Below are 26066 nucleotides of genomic sequence, written 5' to 3'. Positions count from 1 at the left end.
ACGAGAGCAGTCAGACTGGAAAGGCTGCCGACCCTTTTTTTTTTTTTTTTTTCGGAGAGCAGGAGGAAGAATGAGCAAACTCCTGCACACTGCTTCATTAACCCCTGCCGGGTGCTGTAACCCCCAATTGCAAGCCGAGGGTCTAGCTATACTGAGCCTTCCCTCCAGGGAAGCAGGGTGAGGTTAGTGCACTTTTTTTTTTTTTTTTTTCCTTTTCACACATCAACCAGACTAGGGATCATCAGCTGGTCTCACTCCCACTATGGTAATTGCCCGGCCTTCATTTGCTCAGCAGCCACCTAAAGAGAGCAGCCCCGCGTCACCTTGATGATTAACACATGGTACCGGCTGTGGAAACTCAGCCTAAGATGTGGTCTGCTTCACCGTGTACCACCTCTTTCCGTGGAATCATTCTGTCTACCACTTTTATCCGTGGCTATACAAGGCCTTCAAGTGCCTGCAGACCCTCTGCGCAAATGCGCGCCTGTTACATTCCAGCCATATCGTGCTGCATCCGTGAGCGACGATGGCCTCACCTGGCCCCTGCCTCACGCTGTTATTATCAGCCGAGGGGGGAGTCAATCTGCCTCGGCTCTCCTCTGAGACTCAGGCCCACCATGCCAAGCCCCCGGCTGCTGGCCTTCTGCGCCTCTCATACGCGCCATGTCGGCCTCTCCCGGTCTACGCTGTTGGACCGGAGCTAGTTCTACTCCAGCCATATGCTGCATCACCATGCCAAGCCCCCGGCTGCTGGCCTTCTGCGCCGTGCTGCGCCTCTCATACGCGCCAGGTCGGCCTCTCCAGGTCTACGCTGTCAGACCGGAGCCAGTTCTACTCCAGCCATATGCTGCATCACCATGCCAAGCCCCCGGCTGCTGGCCTTCTGCGCCATGCTGCGCCTCTCATACGCGCCAGGTCGGCCTCTCCAGGTCTACGCTGTCAGACCGGAGCCAGTTCTACTCCAGCCATATGCTGCATCACCATGCCAAGCCCCCGGCTGCTGGCCTTCTGCGCCGTGCTGCGCCTCTCATACGCGCCAGATCGGCCTCTCCAGGTCTACGCTGTCAGACCGGAGCCAGTTCTACTCCAGCCATATGCTGCATCACCATGCCAAGCACCCGGCTGCTGGCCTTCTGCGCCTCTCATACGCGCCAGGTCGGCCTCTCCAGGTCTACGCTGTCAGACCGGAGCCAGTTCTACTACAGCCATATGCTGCATCACCATGCCAAGCCCCCGGCTGCTGGCCTTCTGCGCCGTGCTGCGCCTCTCATACGCGCCAGATCGGCCTCTCCAGGTCTACGCTGTCAGACCGGAGCCAGTTCTACTCCAGCCATATGCTGCATCACCATTCCAAGCACCCGGCTGCTGGCCTTCTGCGCCGTGCTGCGCCTCTCATACGCGCCAGGTCGGCCTCTCCAGGTCTACGCTGTCAGACCGGAGCCAGTTCTACTCCAGCCATATGCTGCATCACCATGCCAAGCCCCCGGCTGCTGGCCTTCTGCGCCGTGCTGCGCCTCTCATACGCGCCAGGTTGGCCTCTCCAGGTCTACGCTGTCAGACCGGAGCCAGTTCTACTCCAGCCATATGCTGCATCACCATGCCAAGCCCCCGGCTGCTGGCCTTTTGCGCCGTGCTGCTGTCGGACCGGACCATACCACTGACCATCGCCAGGAATCAGGTATGGAATCAGCGTTCAGCCTCTTACCGCAATCCGCATCATACCTGGGGATGCTGGTCTTTTGTTTTCATCTCAAGCACCTGTGGCACACCTTGCGTCCTGCACAAGCTCAGGGCATCATTCTCCACTCTGGCCTTGCTATCCCCAGTCTTCCTTTTGGGGAGGGGGGGGGGGGTCTTCATCCAGGTTCCCCGGACCCCTGACGCTGTGCCGCGCTTCGTAATGCGCAATCCCCTCCTAGGGATTTCCCAGGTGCTCCTCCACTGCACCTCCTGGTGAGCCAGGCACTCCTTGCCACGGCCTCACCCGCATTACCAGCAGAGGGGGGATTCCTATTTCGGATCTGCCCGTCGCTGCTTCCAGCTCTGGGGCCCCCGTTGCTCATATAATGCCGCGGGCGGCTACCAGGCCAGGTATCCTCTTCTCTGTGGGTTCCTTCCTAGGAACAGGAAACCAACTGAGGGAGCGAGGGGGACCGCCCCTTTTATCTCTCTGTAGGTTTCCTGTTCCTGGGGGCGGATCCCCTCTCTCAGTGGGTGCTGTCGTGGCGAAGAGAAAACAAAGGTTTCCACATTATTAGTGGCTCAAAAGCTCTTAAAAAGCAACATGGCTTCCATAAACCAATCCAGCAATATCCGCTCTGCCAAAGTCAAATTTCCACTTGCTTCTGAGCCTTGCAGTGTGCCCAAACCACATTTACCATCCATATATTTAGCATTACTATAGTGAGAGGAACCTAATTAATTTACGGTGCGTGTCTCCTGGAGCACAATCTTGGCACCATGTGTTGGGTAATAAAATGCAAAATGTGAAATGTTACGTTGCAACATCCAGTAGAAGCCAATTTCCATAAAGTGGTTGTGGAGTCAAAATAGTCACTACTCCCAGAGAATAATTCACTGAGGGTTATAATTTCCAAAATGGGGTGACTATATGGGGATTTCTACTGCTTTAGTTTTCTATAATTTTGTTATATTAGGGCATCAGCAAATGCTGTGTCCTCTCTCCACTGGAATCTGTCCCTGCGATGTTTGATTCCATCATCAGGCAGCGCCTTATTTATTGGGCAGGCATTACTGGTAGTAGAGGAGATGTCAAAACCAGAAGCTCTGGGTGGCGCTGGCTCCGTCCAGCCACTAAGATTAGGGTGCCTGAGACCAGTAGTACCATCCAGCCTGGCAGTATGGGTTTGTGTGCTGTCCAGCAATCTGGTAGCAATCTGCTATCTGCTTAAGCCAATTGGAAAGCACCAAACCCTAGTAAAGCTTGAAGCCTATTCCCAGAGGCTGCCAGATACAGCCTTGCTTTCCTCTGGTTCAGTCCTCTGTGCTCAACATCCCCCTTGGTGTATTTGTTTCCTGTTGTGATCACAGCCCACTAACAGACTACTCCTGCATCTTCTGATTTTGTACTTTCTCTTCCCTCTTGCTTCTGACCCAACTAGCTGACTATTCTTCTTACCATCTGACATCACAGAATAGCAGGTAACACCATGGCCCAAGCCTAGGGGTCTCTGTGTAAGTCCATATTTATGTAGAGTGGTTAAAGGATGATGAGCAAGGCAATCCTTGCGATATGGAAAATGGAGTAGATAGAGCCAAGCCTTCTCGTGGTTGCCAGCTCTTGATCTGCCAGGTGATCACTTACAGTGCTCCCAATATATTGTGTCTGCAAACTATTCCAGCTAGACATGTATTCAAATAGCTAAATGGCGCTTCTTCCTTTCTTACCCTGCCATGTGCAGCTAACATAGAAAAAATTCAAAAAAACTCACACAACAAGATATGGCCTTACCAGAACCTTGTCTGATGACAAATGCACATATAGCAGGATGCAGCTGGCCTCCACTAATAGAGGCAACTCAGGTGCAAACTACTAATAAAAACAGCCACCCCACACCTTACGTGATATTGCAATGTGTGTGATTAACGTCCTATGCAAGCCTTATCTATGTGCATTTTTCCTACTAGGCAGCCAACCCCACCATGGTTTGTTAGGTGTAGGGTGGCTGTTTTTATCAGTAGTTTGCACCTGAGTTGCCTTGCAATATCATGAGGAGCCTTGACGTTGGCTTGCAGGCTCTATTTTGGCCAAAATATTAACCAATACCTCATTTAATGTACTCACTGTATGCATTATTTTTTTTGCACTTACATCATTTTTTACAGGATGCAGTTTGGCCTCTTTTTGTTGGCTTGGTCTATTGGGGCGTCTGTGTGTTGCATATTTTAGTGCTGTAGCAGCCCGCCTGCTAATACTATGGGCGTCCTTAATAGGTTGCAAGCCAGACACTTTGCATCACACTTATATATGTGTGACTGACGTCCTATGCAAGCCTTATCTATGTGCATTTTTCCTACTAGGCAGCCAACCCCACCATAGTTTGTTAGGTGTGGGGTGGCTGTTTTTATCAGTAGTTTGCACCTGAGTTGCCTCTTGCCTCTATTAGTGGAGGTCAGCTGCATCCTGCTATATGTGCATTTGTCATCAGACAAGGTTCTGGTAAGGCCATATCTTGTTGTGTGAGTTTTTTAACATGCCATGTGCCCAGAAAGTAGAGTACAACCATATACAGGGTATTGTCAGATTCAAGAGACATTGGAAAATAATTTGTAAGGTCCATTGGTTTCCTATTATCCTGATGAAAGCTCTCTGGGTAATTAGAGTATGTAGCTTGGTGGCTCTTGGCAATCTAAACTTTCATAAGGGCCAATATTTTATGTCAGAGGAGTTTCAAGAAGAAATATTAGACATTCAGAAAACTTTTTATAATAATGCAGAGATGAGGTGTCTTAAATTTAGATCTGAGGCATTCGAAGAGGTAATGGAGACCTTCTTTTAAAGGCTACCAGGTACTTGTAGACTCACATAAGTGAGGCAGCCCGATCCCACCACCATGAAACTACCATACAAAACGAACCTGTAAAAAAGATATAGAATAAAAAAACATGTTAGAATCCCAACAACAACAAATGTTTGTGGGTAGAGCTGCATCACTAAACTGGAGTTGCACTTATTTATGATGGACCATTGGAGCTACCGAGTTCTGAAATTATTTATTGCTTCCCATATTGGGAGAGATTGTGCAGTAATCTCAATTCCTTAGGCTTTAAAATGTAATATAAGTTATGATGTTGGCTGATTCCATGAAACCAGGGCCCGAGCCATGCCAACACATCTCTTGCAGGCGTGAATAAATGTATATTACAGCCATTGCTCCAGACAATCAGCTGCTCCTTTCTCTGCTAAGAACCTGCATCCTCTTGGCAATTCTCCTAGTAAGGCTGTGTGCACACGCTGCGGATTTTGCTGCGGTTCCGCAGCGGTTTTGGCCGCTGCGGACCCGCAGCAGTTTTTGCTGCGGTGTACAGTACCATGATTCCCTATGGGAATCAAAAACCGCAGTGCAGATGGTGCGGAATTTTCCGCGCGGATTATCTGCGGTTTTCAATCCGCAGAAAGAATTGACATGTCAATTCTTTCTGCGGATTCTCCTGCGGTTTGCCATCTCCTCCATTGAGGAGATGAAAAACCGCAGGGCAAAACCGCAGAGCAATCCGCAGGTAAAACCGCAGGTCTTTTGACCTGCGGTTTCACCTGCGGATTTTACAAAATCTGCGCGGATGAATCCGCACATAATCCGCAGCGTGTGCACACAGCCTAATGCTCTTAGGAGGCGCGCCCTGCTTCTTGCACATACTTAAACCAGCAGGGCACCTGTTCTCTATTAGGGCTGTCTGTGCTGTGATGCTCTGTGCATAAAAGGCATCCTCCTCGAGGGAGGTGCCTGAACAACGTGTTCATTCTGTAGGATCACTGCCTCCCACTCAGGCCACACTCTGCTTTGCTCTGCGTTCTGAAGGCTATTGCAATATTCTAATATCTCTGTCTCCTCAGAATCCTCTGCTGGCAGTTCCCTCTCCTGGATCCCTCTGGACACTCCGGTTTCCACCCCAGACTTACCAAGGCTCTCCTCTTGGAATGATCCACTTACCAATGCAGGCTAGATCAGCCTTTCTGTGTTTACACAGACCTTCCAGGACTCTCACCACCTCCTCCTACAGTCTGTATGGGTCGTCCCTCTGGTCCGGGTATCGCGGCATTAAGGTCATCTGGTGTTGCGACGGGGGAGCCCCTGTATAGGGGTACGCCTTGCCCGATGCTCCACTACGTGGTTCTGTGTCGTGGTCCAGAGGGTTCTTCCCTCAGGCACCTTGTCCATTTGTTTGCTTTATTTAATAAACGTCCTTAGTTTTTTGAAGCTCATTCTCTTGTCTCTTCTGTATCGGGTATACAGCTACCACTGCACCATCAGTGGTCTAGTGGGTCCACTATACATCATCACGCCCTGTGGGCTTAACAAATACCCTCCGCTTACTCTTACAGGCCCATCATAATACTTTTCTTCAAGTGATTTTCTCAGCACATTCTACGTATGGTGTAATTTGGGTTTGTAGTTTACAGATCTGGGCAGGTAATGGTCAGCATTTTCTAACTTAGGTAGGTGAATCTTTTCGTTTGTAAGTCCCATAGAAAAGGGCTTTCAGTGCCCAAAGTCATTTCAACAGTTTTTGGTGGAGGAAAATGTTGTGGAAGAAAAACTGGTGATTTCACGATTGTGATTTGGCCGGACTACATGACCGATAAAGCAGTCACAGCTGGTGATTTCTCTGCATTTAGTGGTTACTACTCACCTGGGTAGTCATATGTAGGAATCTCCTCTTTACACCGCTCATCACCCCTCACATATGTCTCTGTAGTATTAATATGGGTCAGATCTTCACCCTGAAACAAATATTGTAAAAGTCACAGACAGATGGAGAAGTCACGTCTATGATCAGCTCTAATCCTGCCATCTCCACCGTTCTCATTACACAAGTTCTGTGATGTATTAAGAGAAGCATAGAGTCTAGAAGACATCAAGCAATTATTCTCGTCTACTCCTCCTTGGTCAGATCTCTTCTGGAATATTGTGTACCAGTTCTGGGCACCACATTTGTGAAAAAAACATTGAAAAGCGGAAGCGGGAGCAAGTTCAGAGAAGAGCTACCAGGATGGTGAGCGGACTGCAAAATTTGTCCTACGAGGAATGATTAACCCCTTAGCGACCGCCGATATGCCTTTTAACAGCGGTAATTAAGTGTACATAAACCACAGCACCGCTAATTCAAGGCGCTGTAGAGAAAGTGAATAGCGCCCCCCAGTGTCGGATTTTCTCCGGGGTCTCGGCAGCCGGGGGTAGCCGAGACCCCAGAGAACATGAATCGGTCGGTTTTTACCGACCCCGCTTTTGCGATCGCCGTTATCAACCCTATAACGTCGACTGCAAAAAAAAAAAAAAAAAAAAAGCCGCGATTTTGCATTGAATTTCTCTTTCCTCTGATGTGATCGCACATCAGAGGAGAGAGAACTAGGGTCCCTGATCCCCCCCCCCCCCCCCCCCCAGTACTTCTCCGTGGTCCAGGGTCCCCTCCCGGTGGTCCCGCGTCCTGCCGGTGTCCTCCGGTGGGCACCGCCATCTTGGATCTGGAAGAAAATGGCGGGCACATGTGCAGTGCGCCCGCCGGGAATCTGCCGGCTCCGGCTGGCAGATTCCATTCATTCATTTTAATCACTATGATAAACTATCATAGTGATCAAAATAAAAAAAATAGTACATAATCCCCCCGTTTATCACCCCCTTAGTTAGGCCAACATAAAGAAATAAAGAAAATATTTTTTTTTTCAGTTTTCCATTAGGGTTAGGACTAGGGTTAGGGCTAGGGTTAGAATTATGATTAGGGATTAGGGTTGGGATAAGGGTTAGGGTTGGAGCAAGAATTGAGGGGTTTCCACTATTTACCAACTTTGGGGGTCTAAAAAAATCACTTTTGTGGAAATAAAAAATACTTTTTATTTTCACGGCTCTGCGTTTATAAACTTCTTTGAAGCGCTTGGGGGTTCAAAGTGCTCACCGCACATCTAGATAAGCTCCTTGGGGGGTCTAATTTCCAAAATGGGGTCACTTGTGGGGGGTTTCCACTGTTTAGGCCCATGAGGGGCTCTGCAAACGCAACATGATGTCCGCAGACCATTCCATCAAAGTCTGCATTCCAAAATGGCACTCCTTCCCTTCCAAGCTCTCCCATGCGCCCAAACAGTGGTTCCCCCCCACATATGGGGTATCAGTGTACTCAGGACAAATCGCTCAACAGCTGTGGGGGTATGATTTCTCCTGTTACCCTTGAAAAAATGAAAATTTGGGGGCGAAAAGATCATTTTTGTGGAAAAAAAATGGATTTTTTATTTTCACGGCTCTACGTTATAAACTTCTGTGAAGCACTTGAAGGTTCAAAGTGCTCAACACACATCTAGATAAGTTCCTTAAGGGGTCTAGTTTCCAAAATGGGGTCACTTGTTGGAGGTTTCCCCTGTTTAGGCACATTAAGGGCTCTCCGAACGCAACATGGCATCCGATCTCAATTCCAGCCAATTCTGCGTTGAAAAAGTGAAACGGCGCTCCATCCCTTGCGAGCTCTGCCGTGTGCTGAAAAAGTGGTTTACCCCCACATATGGGGTATTGGCATATTCAGGAGTTATTGTACAACAAATTTTGTGGTTGATTTTCTCTTTTAACACTTGTAAAAATAAAAAAATTGGTTCTGAAGTAAATTTTTTGCAAAAAAAGTTAAATGTTAATTTTTTCCTTCCACATTGCTTTAGTTCCTGTGAAGCACGTAAAGGGTTAATAAACTTGTTGAATGTGGTTTTGAGGACCTTGAGGGGTCTAGTTTTTAGAATGGTGCCACTTTTAGATATTTTCAGTCATGTACACCCCTCAAAATGACTTTAAATATGATGATGATAAATAGTTTTGTAAAAATGAGAAATCGCTGGTCAAATTTTAACCCTTATAACTTCCTAAGATAAAAAAAATTTTGCTTCCAAAATTGTGCTGATGTAAAGTAGACATGTGGGAAATGTTATTTATTAAGAAATTTGTGTGACACATCTCTCTGATTTAAGGGCATAAAAATTTTAGGTTTTAAAATTGCAAAATTTTCAAAATTTTTGCCATATTTACATTTTTTTCATAAATAAACACAAGACTTATCGAAGAAATTTTACCACTAACATGAAGTACAATATGTCACGAAAAAACAGTCTCAGAATCAGCAGGATCCATTAAAGCGTTTCAGAGTTATAACCTCAAAGTGACAGTGGTCAGAATTGTAAAAATTGGCCTGGTCATTAAGCTGCAAAGTGGCTCTGTCGCTAAGGGGTTAAAGGATTTCGGAATGTTTATCTTGCAAAAAAGAAGGCTAAGAGGAGACTTAATAAATGTCTACAAATACAGTGGGTATGGAAAGTATTCAAACCCCTTAAATTTTTTCACTCTTTGTTTCATTTCAGCCATTTGGTAAATTCAAAAAAGTTAATTGTTTTCTCATTAATGTAAACTCTGCACCACATCTTGACTGAAAAAACAGAAATGTAGAAATTTTTGCACATTGATTAAAAAAGAAAAACTGAAATATCACACATGGTCATAAGAATTCAGACTCTTTGCTCACACACTCATATTTAAATCACATGTTGTCCATTTCCTTGTGATTCTCCTTGAGATGGTTCTACTGCTTCATTGGAGTCCAGCTATGTTTAACCCCTTCACCCCCAAGGGTGGTTTGCACATTCATGACCGGGCCAATTTTTACAATTCTGACCACTGTACCTTTATGAGGTCATAACTCTGGAACACTTCCATGGATCCCAGTGATTCTGACATTGTTTTCTCGTGACAGTGTACTTCATGTTAGTGGTAAAATTTCATTCAAATAACTTGCATTTATTTGTGAGAAAAACGGAAATTTGGCGAAAATTTAGAAAATTTCGCAATTTTCCAACTTTGAATTTTTATGCCCTTAAATCACAGAGATACGGCACACAAAAAACTTGATAACTAACATTTCCCACATGTTTACTTTACATCAGCGCAATTTTGGAACCAAAATTTTTTTTTGTTAGGAAGTTATAAGGGTTAAAAGTTGACCAGCGATTTCTCATTTTAACAACACCATTTTATTTTTAGGACCACATCACATTTGAAGCCACTTTGAGGGGTCTATATGATAGAAAATACTCAAAAGTGACACCATTCTAAAAACTGCACCCCTTAAGGTGCTCAAAACCACATTCAAGAAGTTTATTAACCCTTTAGGTGCATCACAGGAATTTTTTTGAATATTTAAAAAAGAATGAACATCTAACTTTTTTCACAAAAAAAAAACTTCAGGTTCAATTTTTTTTATTTTACCAAGGGTAACAGGAGAAATTGGACTGCAAAAGTTATTGTGCAATTTGTCCTGAGTACGCTGATACCTGATATGTGGGGGGGAACGACTGTTTCGGCGCATGGCAGAGCTCAGAATGGAAGGAGCGCCGTTTGACTTTTTCAATGCAAAATTGGCTGGAATTCAGATCGGACGCCATGTCACGTTTGGAGAGTCCCTGATGTACCTAAACAGTGGAAACCCCCTACAAGTGACCCCATTTTGGAAACTAGACCCCCCAAGGAACTTATCTAGATATGTGGTGAGAACTTTGAACCCACAAGGGCTTTACAAAAGTTTATAACGTACAGCGGTACAATTAAAAAATCATATTTTTTCCACAAAAATGATCTTTTCACCCCAATTTTTATTTTGCCAAGGGTAACAGGACCCTAAAAGTTGTTTTGCAATTTGTCCTGAGTACGCTGATACCCCACATGTGGGGGTAAACCACTACTTAGGCGCATGGCAGAGCTCGGAAGGGAAGCAGCGCCATTTGACGTTTTTGGCTGGAATTGAGATCGGACACCATGTCGCAATTGGAAAACCCCTGATGTACCAAAACAGTGGAAACCCCCCACAAATGACACCATTTTGGAAACTAGACCCCCTAAGGAACTTATCTAGATGTGTAGTGAGAACTTTGAACCCCCAAGGGCATCACAGAAGTTTATAACATAAAGCCGTACAATTAAAAAATCATATTTTTTCCACAAAAATGATCTTTTAACCCTCACTTCTTATTTTTCCAAGGGTTACAGGACCCTAAAAGTTATTGTGCAATTTGTCCTGAGTACGCTGATACCCCACATGTGGGGGTAAACCACTACTTAGGCGCATGGCAGAGCTCGGAAGGGAAGCAGCGCCATTTGACGTTTTTGGCTGGAATTGAGATCGGACACCATGTCGCGATTGGAAAACCCCTAATGTACCTAAACAGTGGAAACCCCCCCCACAAATGACCCCATTTTGAAAACTAGACCCCCTAAGGAACTTATCTAGATGTGAGGTGAGCACTTTGAACCCCCAAAGGCTTCACAGAAGTTTATAATGCCAGGGCATGAAAATAAAAAAAAATCATATTTTTTCCACAAACATGATCAATTAGTCCCCAATTTTTTTATTTTCCCAAGGGTAACAGGAGAAATTGAACCCCAAAAGTTGTTGTCCAATTTGTCCTGAGTACGCTGACACCCCATATGTGGGAGAAAACTACTGTATGGACACACGTCGGGGCTCGGAAGGGAAGTAGTGACGCTTTGGAATGCAGACTTTGAGGGAATGTTCTGCGGGTGTCATGTTGCCTTTGGAGAGCCCCTAATGTACCTAAACAGTGGAAACCCCCCACAAATGACCCCATTTTGGAAACCAGACCCCCTTATCTAGATGTGTGGTGAGCACTTTGAACCCCCAAGGGCTTCACAGAAGTTTATAATGCCTGGGCATGAAAATAAAAAAATCGTATTTTTTCCACAAACATGATCAATTAGTCCCCAATTTTTTCATTTTCCCAAGGGTAACAGGAGAAATTGGACCCCAAAAGTTGTTGTCCAATTTGTCATGAGTACGCTGACACCCCATATGTGGGAGAAAACTACTGTATGGACACACGTCGGGGCTCGGAAGGGAAGCAGTGACGTTTTGGAATGCAGACTTTGATGGAATGGTCTGCGGGTGTCATGTGTGTTTGGAGAGCCCCTGATGTACCTAAACTATTGAAACTCCCCACAAGTGACCCCATTTTGGACACTAGACCCCCCACGGAACTTATCTAGATGTGTGGTGAGCACTTTGAACCCCCAAGTGCTTCACAGAAGTTTATAACGCTCGGACGTGAAAATAAACAAATCATTTTTTTCCATAAAAATGATATTTTTGCCCCCAATTTTTTATTTTCCTAATGGTAACAGGAGAAATTGGACCCCAAAAATTGTTTTGCAATTTGACCTGAGTAGGCTGATACCCTATATGTGGGGGTAAACCACTGTTTGGGCGCATGGCAGAGCTTGGAAGGGAAGGAGCCCCATTTGACTTTTTCAACTCAGAATTGGCTGGAACTGAGATCAGACGCCATGTTGCATTTGGAGAGCACCTGATCAGTGATCTGTCACAGGCAGTGCAGAAGGCTTCCTCATGCCTGTGCTTTGCAGGCACTGAGGAAGCCAGCTTCCTGCAGGCCCCCCGAAGGCCCCCGTCGCCATCTTGGATTCGGGGGCCTGCAGGAAAGGAGCCCCCCCGCAGCAGCGCTGCACATTGCGCTGCCGTGGGGGGCTCAAGGAAGCACGGAGGGAGCCCCCTCCCTGCCGATGCTTCCCTTTAACCCCCGGTACACCGCGATCGTGTTTGATCGCGGTGTGCAAGGGGTTAACGTGTCGGGGGCGGTCCGTGACCGCCCCTGACACATTGTGCCGGGTGTCAGCTGTGATAATCAGCTGACACCCGGCCGCGATCAGCGGCACTCACCACGTGGGCGCCGCTGATCGCGGTAGACGTACTATCCCGTCCATGGGCATAGGGGCCCGGGTCCCATGGACGGGATAGTACGTCGGATGTCAGGAAGGGGTTAATTAAACTGATAGGACTTGATTTGTAAAGACACACAACTGTCTATATAAAATGTCACAGCTCACAGTGCATGTCAGACCAAATGAGAATCATGAGGTCAAAGGAACTGGCCAAGAAGCTTAGAGACAGAATTGTGGCAAGGCACAGATCTGGCCAAGGTTACTAAAGAATTTCTGCAGTACTCAAGGATCATAAGAATACAGTGGCCTCCATAATCCTTACATGGAATAGGTTTGGGACCACCAGAAGTCTTCCTAGACCTGGCCGTCCAGCCAAAGGGATGTCACAGTGTAGAGGGATCATCCTTTTTCTAATTTACACATGGAAACCCGAGGAGCAATGGAATATAAATGAAACTATAATTTTAAGTATAAAACATATAACACTGGTGGATAAAACAAAACTGAGCACAAGACCTTCATAGCCATCTACACATCATAGGGGAGATCTCATGACACCTTCTCTCCATCTACCTGATGATCCTGAGGAACATTGGGATCCTCTTGTTTACAGTCCTGTGGAAGAAGATGGGGACATCTCTCTGGTGTTGTCCTCTTACTGGATAGATCTGGAGGAAACACATACAGGGACTGAATTCATTCTTTACATACAGATAATTATAGGCCGTGTGTATTTAGTCCTGTCTATTACCTTGTGATGTGAGGGGCTGGGGAACCTCCATCATGATGTCTTTGTACAGATCTTTGTGTCCATCTAAATACTCCCACTCCTCCATGGAGAAATAGACAGCGACATCCTGACACCTTATAGGAACCTGACACATACAATGATACCATCATCCCCCAATCCCTTCATAGTGTTACTGTATAATGTTCCAGCATTCCCAGCAGTGTCACCTCTCCAGTCAGCAGCTCAATCATCTTGTAGGCGAGTTCCAGGATCTTCTGGTAATTGATGTCCTCATGTATCAGGGGGTGAGGTGGAGGCCCAGTGATTGGGCTCAGGGTTCTTCCCCATCCCTCAGACACAGAGTCCTGACAGCGATCACTAGAGGTCTTCTTCACTACTTTGTAATCCTGGTTATGGAGAGACACATTAATAAATCTCACTACAGACATTTCCAGAGTCCTCACCTCTCCAGTTCTGTCCATCTGTTATTCCCATAGATAAGAATGATGTAATGTGACGTCATCAGAATCTCTCACCTCTCCAGTAAGCCGGAAGAGGATCTCTAGGGTGAGGTGTAATATCCTCTCCGCCATCTTGTCTCTGTCCATATCCATCCTTGATGGGTCAATCAGGAAAATTCTCTTATATAGAAGATCTTCACTGAGAGGATCCGATATTGTAGAGACCTGAATGAGAAGATGAGCCGATGTAACATCATAAAAATCCTGTGTAATAATACAATTACTGGAGATAATAAGGGAAACATATGAGGAGATTTATTATTTTACAGTATTTAGTTTCCTTCTTTACATCTACTAATAAAACCTATATATTTAGGCCACAGACAACAAGCAGTTTCTCCCTCGGAGTCGGCAGCTGAATACGTTCCTCATAGACTCATCTTCCATAACGCTAATTCTCCTCTCATTTACCGACACTGGAATCGGCATTAGCAATACTGCAGGAGATATTCATTACACGTGACAGGAGAAATAACTACTTCATGATGAGGACGACATCTTCATCTTCTACTACGGCTCTAGAAACATATTTGACCAGAGTCCGTCACTGACTCCATCCCCACCGGCCGTCTATATGAAGGTTTCCCGTCTTCCCCGCACTGTAATCTTCTATCACGTTAGATCTCAGGTCTGAGTCACACACAGAAGTTTGAGGCTTTTAGGCCTCTTTCACACATCAGGTTTTCGCCGTCAGGCGCGATCCGGCGCTTTTGACAGAAACCGGATCCGGCGAAATGCAATGCCGGATCCTGTTTCCCCCCCATTGACTTGCATTTGCGCCGGATCGCGCCGGATGGCCATGTGTTTCATCCGGTTTTCGCCGGATCCGGCAATGTGTCGCGATCCGGCGTCTGGAAAAAACGGCTACTGTAACGTTTTTTGTCTCCGGCGAAAAAGCCGGACACGCCGGATCCGGCGCGTCCGGCTTTTTCACACAATGAAAGCCTATGAGCGCCGCAATGCGCCTGATCCGGCGAAAGCCGGATCCGTTTTTTTTTGGTCTGAGCATGCTCAGTAGCTCTGCCCACAAGACATATATAAAAGCAAGACAGTGGGACCCACAGCCACACCCAACATGCCACCCAAGAAAGCAAACAAGCGCAGCAGGAGAAGGCAGGAGACCACTGCAGCACCATCAGCACCACCACCACCCCAAATGGAGCAGCAAATGGAACATGCTGAGGAGGGGAGTCCAGCAGCAGATGAGAGACGGTAATTATCAAATCCCCCATTCCTCCAAACTAGGGCCATGGAATATCAAGATATTCATTGGCCCTTTGTTTCTCTTTATACAACAGCCGCCAAAGAGATGCAGCAGCAGCAGCAGAAATGGCATCACTGGCAGCAGCAACAGCAGCAGCAATACCCACAGCCATGGAGTCTGGCCATCAACAGGACAGCACATCTTCTTCTGGGAGCCCTCCCTCGCATCGTCAGCGTTTGACGGTAAGTTTTTATTTCCAAAATCCATCATCTCTGTAATATATGTCTATTCATTGCCTTTTATTTCAAAACAGGAATCACAAGATGAAGAGGAGCTCCCAGAAGAAGAAGGAAGGGGTGGACAGACACCTGGAGTGGGCTCACAATTGGTAAGTTTTTTGCATCAAACGCAGAAACACAACATCACACTACACACAACACATAGAAAACAATGTTCTGCAGACCACACACAGCAAACAAATGCCTACATCCAAAGACATAACATTTTTTGTTTTCTTCTCTAGTCTTCCCAATCTGGTGCTCGGCCAAGAGGTCCTCGCAGTGCCTCCCAGGGTCGTCGGCGACAGCAACGCGGCGGTCACCAGCGTGTAAGTATAAATATTTTTGCTTTGTTTTTTTGCACTTTTTATTTCATTTCTTTTGTGGAGGCTAATTGTTATTTTTGTCTTTTTCTTTAACAGCCTTCACAGCGTGCTCCCGACTCTGACGGTGAGGATGGAGGACTCGATGTGGACCACCTCATCGATCTCGTCAGAGAAAGGGAGCCGCTCTGGAATATGGCTGACCGCCGCCACGCTGACCTTATCGTTACCCGACGACTCTGGGAGCCGCTGGGAGGACCTCGATGTTCGGGCCCAGATTAAAGAGCGTAAGTATATACAGTACCGGTTGCTTGATGTAAACCAGTGTTTCCCGAACTCCAGTCCTCGTGGTCCCCACGGATCATGTGTTCAGGATTTCTATTTACTATGGAAATCCTGAAAACATGACCCCTGGGGACCATGAGGACTGGAGTTTGTGAAACACTGATGTTGTATACTAACCACTCCTTTCTCGTTTCAGGGAACAGAATTGTGAATCGGTGGCGGTCTGTGAGGGATCGTTTCAAGAAGGAGTTCAATAAAGAGATGCGGGCCCCGAGTGGATCTGGAGGACGCAGGAGCAAGTACAAGTACGCACAAGCCCTGTCGTTCCTCCGGGAGACAATGCTCACCAGAAGGTAAATATTACACACCACATGTGACAAAAAAATGTTTAGATGTAACTTTTTTTTTTTTCAGCCAGGGCCATACCATGTCACTATTTTAATTGTTTTTTTTTCTCTTTATTCCACAGCACGGTGAGCAGCACTCGGGAGCCTGCACGATTGGACCCTTCTGAGGCGATCCCTGAGGAGACCGGCACCGAGGGACACTTCGACCGCCCCGGTACATCTGCACCTTCCCAGCCTTCCCACACATTCGACCCATCTGTCCCATCCACCAGCACAGGAGCATCGTGGCCGCCTACATTACATGAAGCTGCTGGTGAGGAGATCGCTTTCCCTTTACCCCACCCTTCTGCCCCTGCCACCTCTAGTACACCTGCGGGTACTGGGCGACAGCGGCAGAGGGGTCAGGAAAATAGTTATGCGCAAGAGTTCTTGCATCTGAATGCATCTTTCCAGAACTGTCTAAAAGTCTTGTCAGAGCAAATCTCCGCAGGCTTTCAGCAGATCAACTCCAGCATTCTGGAGGTGAAGACACTTCTGCAAACCATGCATTCAGAAGCAAGATCTTCGCCAAACCACACCTTTTTCAGGTCTGTTGTGGAGCGCATGGCAACACTATCTCCAACCCAGCAGATGCATGTAATGCATTCGTGCCACGGTGCTCTACAGCAGGTTACCTCCCAACCTCCACCTCCCACCACTGTAGTTCCTCCACCTGCACCCCCTCCAGCCACTTTCCATCCTCCCCCTCCTATTACATCTGCACCCCCTCCAGCCACTTTCCATCCTCCCCCTCCTATTACATACCAGCAACCTCCCCAGTACCAGACATCTCCCCACTTCCAGCAACCTGCCCCGTACCAAACTCCTTCCCCGTACCAAACTCCTTCCCCATACAACTTTCCATCAACATCATCTGCTCCTACAGTCCCTGCCCAACCCTCCACTCCACCGCCCACCACCTCTTCTGCCTCCCACATGTCCACCCATTCTGTAGCTTTTTCCACACCTTCACCTCTAACTGTTCCTTCCCCACCACGATCCCAGTCCTCTCTCCACACACCCAGTGTCGAAGTGTCCCGCAGCCCCTCCAGCAGTATTTCCACCTCACACTACACAGATTTGTAATGTGTGTTTTTTAATAAAAATGCCCATTGGGTTTAAAACCTTTATTAAAAAAGTTTTTTGCCCTTTAAAAACATTTTACAAAAAAAAAAAAAAAAAAAAAAAAAAAATTTAAATAAAAGTTAAATTATCGTTTCACAATGGTTGTCTGTCATTTCTTTCTGCGGCGAACTATGTTTAAAAAAAAGGTTAAATACAGGGTATTTCAAAGGTAAAAAGGTATTCAAAACCAGGTATATAACTGTGGGTAAATTTTAGCTTTTTGCCACAGTTGTGTTCCTGGTTGTGTTTGAAGCAAAGTATTTCACCTAAAAAGTTGTGTTTATTGTTGGTGATTTCCTAACAATGTACACAACTTTTGTTAAAAGGTGAAATACTTTGCATAAAACACAACCAGGTACACACCTGTGGCCTAAAGCTAAAAATAGTAAGACCATGACAAGATAGCCAACTTTGGTTGGCTAAGGTATATACTGTTGGTCCAGAAGGTACACAAGTTTGGTTAGGGCACAAATCTTTCACACTCTGTCATCCTGCCAGTGTACTCTGCCTTGAGGTGACAAAGTATAGTGCAAAATTGTCCCTCATTACTGAAACCGTCACAGAACTTCTAGTGGTAATGTCATGGTAATCTTGCAAGGTGGTTTCTTCAGAGGTGTCCTCAATGGAAATGGGTTCCTTGCAGATAACAAAATTGTGGAGTACCACGCACGCTTTGATCACCTCATCCACAGTTTCTGTCTTGAGGTTGATCGCAGTCAATAGGACCCGCCATTTGGCTGTCAGAATACCAAAGGTACATTCAACCATTCTTCTTGCTCTTGTGAGGCGGTAATTAAAAATGCGTTTTGTTCTTGACAATCCTCTGCTAGAGTACGGTTTCAAAAGGTGTTCTGACAGCTGGAAGGCTTCATCCCCTACACAGACAAATGGCATAGGTGGACCAGATGTTTGCGGCAGCGGTCTAGGTGGTGGGAACTGGAAGGTGTTTCCATACAGTTTACGCCCCATGGCAGACAGTTTGAAAACTTGAGAGTCATTGGAGCAGCCATAGGCCCCAATATCAACCGCAATAAATTTGTATTCCGCGTCAGCGATGACCATGAGGACAATTGAAAAATATTTCTTGTAATTGAAATATTCCGATCCCGATCCAGCTGGCTTTACAATGCGGATATGTTTCCCGTCCACAGCGCCCAAGCAGTTTGGAAACTGACATATCTGTTGAAACTTGTCAGCAATTTCAATCCACCTCTCTGTTGTGGGCTCTGGTAAAAACTCTTCAGCTAAGGAGTCCCACAGTGCACGGCATGTGTACTTCACAATTCCAGATATGGTGGAAATCCCGAGTCTGTACTGGAAATGCAGTGACGAAAGGGATTCTCCAGTTGCAAGAAATCTGTGGGGAATTAAAAAACAATAAATTAGTTTTAAATCACAGCATTACATACCAAAACTGAGCTATAACACTTGGAGATACAAACTACCACCAACAAGATTGCAGTGAAAGTGTGCTCTGATGCAATCACATCCAATAAATGTGGCTTACCTTAAAGTCACCATCAGACGCTCTGCGGGTGAAACAGAGAAGCGGCAATAGGTGTCCGCTTTTCTTATGAGGTGTGCAATGCGCTCCACCAAGTAATCAAAATTCTCCATTTTCATCCGAACATATCCAAAAAATTTATCCGGGTTTCGTCGAAGGTCCATGCAGAGTGTAGAATAGACCCCACGCGTCATTCTCTTGGCTGTGATGGGGTGGATCCACAAACGTCGTCTACGATGCCTGATGCGCTGCTGTCTCGCTCTCTCCTTCTCCAGAACAATCACCCTCAAACGATTCGCCTCCGCTATAAAATCCGCCAAATTTTTCAAAATATTTCCAATGACAACATCCATCTTCGCCAGTAACTTGCTCTTCTCTCCAACCTGCACTTTCTCCTCTACAACCTGTCAAAGAAGGGCTGTAGGAACATGCTATATATAGTTTTCCAGTAGCCAATCCCGTTCGGAAGGCCACAAGGGTCAATTTTAAAAACCGGATCCGGCGTAATCCGTCGAAAAACGGATGTACCGGATGAGACGGATCCGGTTTTGTCTGTCAAGAAAAAGACGGATCCGGCAGAAAACCGGATCCGTCACATCCGGTTTTACGAAACATTTGCCGGATCCGGCACGACGCCGGATCGCGCCTGACGCCGAAAACCTGATGTGTGAAAGTAGCCTTATAAAAGCTTTTTTGTTTCCAAAAGCACAACGGACAGAAATGATCTGATCCCAAAGTCTCCATGTACAGCGATTTATGGGGTTTATTTCTGGCCTTAGGCTTTCCCATATTACAAGAAAAACACCAGAAAAGAAGCAGAAATTAAAATGTTTTAAAAGAAAATTGGCTCCAACAATTACTGCAAAAAGAAAAATACATAAAAAAGCAGAAGACCTATTTTATTAATTTTTAACAAGTAAAACTTTTTTTTTTTTTTTTTACAAATTAACTCTTTTGGGCCCCAGTACATAGATGTACACCGCAGGGACGGCACAGATGTGGCTACAACAAAAACCCTGGCAGTTTAACCACTTGCTGCTGCCAAAAACAAACATGGCATCTAAGAAGGTGTGACAGAGTTAGGCTGAATGCCCTCTGCCCCTAAGTACTCGATAATATAGAGCAAGCTAGTTACTAGGATACTTACATGCCTAATAATGGTGTCTGAGCTACAATGTATGAAGGTCTATTAGGCAGGGCCAGAGGCAGCGTCCAATAAGTTACCTTTTAATGCCCCCATACACATTAGACTAAAGTTACATGAAAGCACTGATCTCGGGGGTTTGGGCGACCATATAATGTATTTGGGGGCCTGCTGACAGATGATGTCAGGGCAGAGAAGGATCTGGCATCCTGATTTTCAGAGGATAATCATTTTGCTCCTCCTGTAGATAATCCTCCACTACAGGAGTCTGGAGGCGACACTCACATACAGACCACAGGAAAGCTGGAATATTTGTGTGTCTGGGGGAGTCGGGAGAGATAGCCGTCTGCCAAATGACCGTTCAGCCAACACTTATCTCATGTATATGGGGCTGCTAGTATTACACTGACAGGCAGTAATGATACACGGCACTACAGTAGTACAGAGCATCACCGGAGTCATCAGAGGCTTGTATGTTGTATGATCGCACTGATCAGAGTTGTTTAAAAAAAAAAAAATTTTAAAAATTTTTTAAAAGGCTTTCTGCCCCAGGGAAAAATTCTGTACTGTTTAAATAGGCCCTCTGGATTGACCTAAAGACCTCGCTCTGCTCTTTGTCTCTGCTATGCTCTCTGCCTGGAATCCAGATTCCCACTGCCATTATATCTTTTCTTTCCTTCAGAACATACTGATGTCTCCCTCCTGGCGTACAACACCATATTAATTCAAGTCTGCAACCAGATAGACCAAAGGTCTGTATTTCTCACTTATCCCATCTGACTCATCACCAGGAAATTGTTCTCTTTTGTGCCCAAGTAGCTCAGAATGAGGCCCTTCCACGCAGTATGATGCCCACAACAGCGCCTCAGACAGTATTATGGCCACCACAACCTTCTACATGTAAGATGAGGATCTCCACTCAGAATTGAGGCCCTTACATTCCACCACAGCCTCTCCACTCAGTATGAGAACCCCACAGGCCTTCACTTAATATGATTCCCCCACAATTTAAAAAAACAAAAACAAACATACACACTATTCAACCAACCCCATTTCTGAGGTACTTTCCTCCGGTCTGTGCAGTGAATACTGAGGCTCCTTACTACAGGTGTGATGTAGTGACGTCCTTGTGCCTGCAGTTCTCAGAGTCGCAGACTCACAGGCGAAGGCTAAATGGTGGATCAGGAGCTTTTGACTCCATCATTCACTATAATATTCAGTCGTATCACCATCATGGGAATGAGGATATTATTGAAATTGAGATGATGGCGAAGGACAGTGTGCCCGATGCCGAGCCGCACAGAGCTCTCTCATTTCACAGGCACGATAGTGGCCACATGGGCTGCAGGAGCTCATCTGATGGCGCACTTCACCTGGCCATGGGACACTTGTGAGTCTCCATCACAGGAAATTTAGGACCCCTCTCCTCACAGATATATCTTGAGAAAGGCATTGTAAAGCTGAAACGTCGATGAATTATCTGTCTTTCATTTGGGTCTGGATCACCAGTCTTTATACCTGTATATGCTCATCATCTGGAACGGATTGGTTTTTTCATGAATAAACACTTTATTATGAATAATGGAGTTTTTTTATAAATTTTTTGGAGCTCATCTACTGTCATTGTTGCATGTCCAGAAGAATGGCTTCCATGCCGGAGTACATAACGAATTTGGATTGCATTCTACCAATATAGAAAAGTCCTGAGATCAGCATCACGAGAGACTAAATACAAGTATTGCACATCCTCACATCGTACAATAGGCATGTAGATCTGCTTTATCACTACAAAATATGGGATGATGGCCCACAGTATATTCCTAAATGGTCAAATGTGACCCATATTCCATAATTAGAGATACACAAGGATCACCACGATGTTACTTACTAAATAGTATATGTGGGATATAACTGAGAAGAAATGATTCGGATGTAGAAGCTCAGATACCTCGATGAAGTACAACAAAATGTGACCTCCATTAACAGGAAACTGAGTAGCAATAGGTAGAGGATAAAATCCAAAAATGTAATCCAGAATGGGGCTGTATTCACACAAAGCAGGCATAGGAAATTTACTCATTGAGTCCCTTAGGGGCTTGTGATTCCAGTCTAAAAATCCTCTCACTTTCCTTTTAGAGGACACATCTATTGTGATCACCTTCTTTCACTTTGGGTTTCACCACCTCAATGACAAAAAAGGAGATGTCTCTGGTGTCACCTCGATGTACACTGTTCACGTGTCTCACTAATGGGGTGTCCCGACCATGGCGCATATCTCCCGCTTGTTCTTGGAGGTGGATCGCCCTCCCAGGGCTGTGGGGGTACTCGGCACCGGGCCCGTTGATCTCAATGGGAGTTGCCACGGAAGCTGTGGCCCGGTCCGTGGCCCTGGGGCTCCATTGCAAAAGGGGGTGAAAGAACAATGAAATAGAATTGATGAATAGTTCGTGACGCCACCTGTGGTGTTCGGCAAGGGAGATGTTAAGCCGACGCTGCATGCAGATCCTCTGTGACTGGTGGTGTGGTGCAGCAAAGATGGTGAAGCTCCCCACAGGTGGAGCTGTAGTCCCAGGGCAGTGTAGATGTAGGGGTATAAGAGAGGCACAAGCGGGGTAGTAGCTGGTACCCAGGTGTAGCAGTGCTGGGTGTGTTGGTGCAAGAATCAGTGGAGGACACCAAGGCTTGTAGTTCCAAAGCTTTACTCACAGTCTGTAGTACACACAGGTGCCTGCCTCCGTACCGTGTCCTCCGGGTCAGAGACTCAGTCAACCTCCAGGCCAGATGGAATGCTCCCTTCCAACGCTCCGCCAACATGTACCTTTCTGAACGTCTCCTCATATATCGCCTTTGGTGTGAAGTACTCCCAGTACTGAGTTACACTGGAGTGCCTCCTGTCAGATGTTCCCAAGAACTCTACTTGTACGGCAGACAGCTGTAGCCTGCTTCGGGGACTCCTTATTCCTGAGTCCCGGCTCACTATCAATGTTGCTGTTGTGCCCCCAAGTCTTAGATGGGAGTAGTGCATTTACAGCCCACTACTCCACCGATGTCTGCTGCAGGACCATTAGCATCCATACAACCTCGGGGACCGGGCCCCGGCCTTTCCCTTTTACTCCTTTGTTCCGTACTAATCTCTCCTTCTCCTGAAAGATCAGGTTTCAGTTCAGTGTCTTTCTCCTTCTTCCCTTTCCCGTGCCAGCAGACCCAGGTCACTGAGGTCTGCTGCTGCACCTCCTTCCTCCATCTCTCTCAGGGATCTTCTTTCCTCACTCCTCTCTGAGTGGCTTCCTCTCACTGACTGACCTCTAATCCTAAACCTTCCCACTCTTTTATGTATTCTCAACTCCACCCACCTCATAGCACGTTTCGTGTTCCAAGCTGGGAGCCCCAAAGGTGCTCTGCTACACTCCAAGCAGGGAGCCGCAATGTGACTTTGCTGAACTACTGTGTTGTGTGGGATGCGACTGTTGGAGCGTGGTCAGGAGCCTCCAACTCACCTGGATGGTGGGGTACCACACCTCAGGAGGAGGTGCTGTACCTCTGTGGCGACCGAGCCTCAGGGGCGCCAGAGAGGCATCATCTAGGGTGCAGGTTCATGTGGCCACATATAAAAGACCTGAGGCTTTAGAACTTTAGTTTTTTTCCCTCTGGAAAAAGGATTTACCATGGAGGAAATCAAGAAAGAGTTACATGGTCTCATCCAATTACAGGTGCAACATTCTCCACATCTAAAGAATCCGCAGATTCTTTTATCTAGCCAAGTCCCCCTGGATGCAGGTTTTTTACAGAAACTGTGCACTAAATGGTCCCTAATTGACCAACCCTTTCTGAAAGTTATTGTGGGATTTTATCCCACAGCACCCCTCTCAGGTTCGCGTTGGTCAAAAGTATATCCCAGTGTTTTCTGAGGATATTAAAGATACGGTCACTCTGATTGTCGCAAGTTATTATTATAGTGGTTTGAAAAAAGCACTATCTTGTAATCAGAATGCTGCTAACTTATTCTTATTATTCAGTTGATTTCCGCAATTAATGCGGCCCGAAACGCTACACGCACAGACTCCGTTGAGGTGTCGTTTCGAAGCCAGCGTCCAGGAGAGTTGTGCTAAGTATTTTTCGTGTCGATCAGATTTGTAGTTTTTGCGCAATTTGCATTAGAAATTTTTTTTTCCCGTCATTGGAATGCATTGTCTCAATGCTTTTCAATGGGGAAATTTTGCCATAGAGAAAACATGCCCTGAGGCGATTCAAATGGCAGATCCGTTTTTTTTGCAAAACGGCGGATTTTGACTGATGGTGACAAACGGAAGTGTAAAATAGGCCTTACTATGCCAACGCCTACGAACTTCACATGACCTCTCCAGGACACTGGCAGATAATTTCAGCTCTTAAAGCGAAACCCACAGCAAAAATGCAAATCTATCTTCATCACGACGCATGCCTCGGAGAGAGAATATGCGCCAAAGTGGATTTAGAAGCCCAGTGAGCCAAACTTGCTCTTAAACGGCCGACGCGCCTAAGTGATTCTTAAAGGGCCGACGCACCAAAATGAGTCTTAAAGGGCCGACACGCCAAATCGAAAGCTGAGTGACCCCAGGCTCCAAATCGGAGGCTGATCGACCATGGCCTACAAATCGGAGGCTGAGCCACCCTGGCCTCCAAATCAGACTCAGAGCGGCCCCGTGCACCAAATCAGACCCAGTGTGGCCCCGCCCACAAAAATCGGACCCTGAGGGGCCCCACCCACAAAATCGGACCCTGAGGGGCCCCACCCACAAAATCGGACCCGGAGGGATCCCGGCCACAAAATCGGACCCGGAGGGATCCCGGCCACCAATTCAAGCCCTGAGAAGCCCAGGCCACCGAATCGGATCCTGAGGGGCCCCACCCACCAAAACAGTTAAAACGGATCCTGAGTTGAAAGTCTTGCAGGGGAAGCAGGCAAGTCTCTCTTAAAGGGGCAGCCCGGGAACCATTTCAAAGCACTATCTGTACTTCCTTCAGGAAATACACATCTAGCTATTCATGTTATCCCATCTTTTTCTTCGTCCCTTTGCTAGGTGGTTAGATGTGGAGAAGTGTCTGTCTCTCCCGTTTTTCTGCAAGTGATCTTGCAAAATCCAAATTGTACTGTGGGTATCCTTTTTCCCTGAATCTGGTGTTCATGTCTATTGCCTGTATATTAGAACAGTTTCTTCTCAATCGTAAAAACTCACCCTTGGGTATTCCTTTTTTTTTTTTTTTTTTTTTTTAGGGGGATGGGTTGGTGGTTATCCCACCTCAATAATTAGGGCTTGTAGGTTTATGTTAGATGAATGTCCCTAGAGTCCCATCCGTTCTTCCTGCGTTAGTACATCTAGGAAAGGCAACTGGTTATAATTAGGGATGAGCGAATAGCTTCGGATAAGTCCTTATCCAAATAGCTTTAGTGCTTACCCAATGGCTTCATCGGGAACCCGGATACCTGGAACGCTCCCAATAATCAGCTGTTCGGAGCCGCAGCTGCATGTGTCGCGCCTGTGTGACAGACACAGCACATGCAAGGAGAGCCTGTTTGGAGCGCTCCAGGTATCCGGGTTCCCGCTGCAGCCATTCGGTAAACGCTATAGCTATTCGAATAAGGAGTTCTCCGAAGCTATTCACTCATCCCTAGTTATAATTAAACTGGAAGTAAATCTAAGGCCCACTATATGGATGTTGCGTTCCCTGACAAATTCATGAATGAATATATATATATATATATATATGCCACTACTTATGATCATCCCTGAATATTCCTCCAACAAGCCGAGGAATAGTTTAGCTTATGAGGGGGCACAGGGGCTCCCCATCGCAGCACCCCTGAGCAGTTGTTGGAAGTACTTCCTGTCAAAAAGAAAGAGGTTATGAGTAAGGCTGTGTGCCCACGTTGTGTTTTTTAGCGTTTCCGCCGTTGCGGAAACCCTTAAAAAATGCTTAAAAAACGCTTTCCCATGCTCCAGGGGCTGACTGAGGGTAAGTATATCCCAATTTTTTCTTTTTTTTTCTAATTATTTTTAACATGATATCTTTTAAACTTAATGCTGCATAGGCAGCATCAATAGTAAAAAGTTGGTCACACTTGTCAAGCACTAT

General features: G+C 46.2%; 1 protein-coding gene across 7 annotated transcripts in view; it reads right to left on the bottom strand.

Annotated features, from left to right (window-relative positions):
* The window catches only part of LOC141047273 (uncharacterized), a 201979-nt gene that overhangs the window by 165355 nt on the left and 10558 nt on the right, over positions 1-26066 (bottom strand). For 5 of the 7 annotated variants that reach the window (XM_073542287.1, XM_073542282.1, XM_073542285.1 and 2 more), the window contains exons 2-3: positions 13719-13868; positions 13410-13589 (exon numbers count right to left, since the gene is read on the bottom strand). In XM_073542287.1, the coding sequence (XP_073398388.1) occupies positions 13410-13589; positions 13719-13868 (330 nt within the window). Of the gene's footprint in view, positions 1-6372; positions 6464-13025; positions 13121-13203; positions 13328-13409; positions 13590-13718; positions 13869-26066 lie in introns of all 7 variants that reach the window. The other 2 variants (XM_073542288.1, XM_073542283.1) reach the window with 2 other exon arrangements.

The sequence above is a fragment of the Dendrobates tinctorius genome, unplaced genomic scaffold (assembly GCF_039654945.1).
Source record: "Dendrobates tinctorius isolate UK_male_01 unplaced genomic scaffold, ASM3965494v1 ptg000126l, whole genome shotgun sequence".
NCBI lineage: Eukaryota > Metazoa > Chordata > Amphibia > Anura > Dendrobatidae > Dendrobates > Dendrobates tinctorius.
The sequence above is the reverse complement of the archived record's forward strand: the minus strand, read 5'-3'. Positions and strand labels throughout refer to the sequence as shown.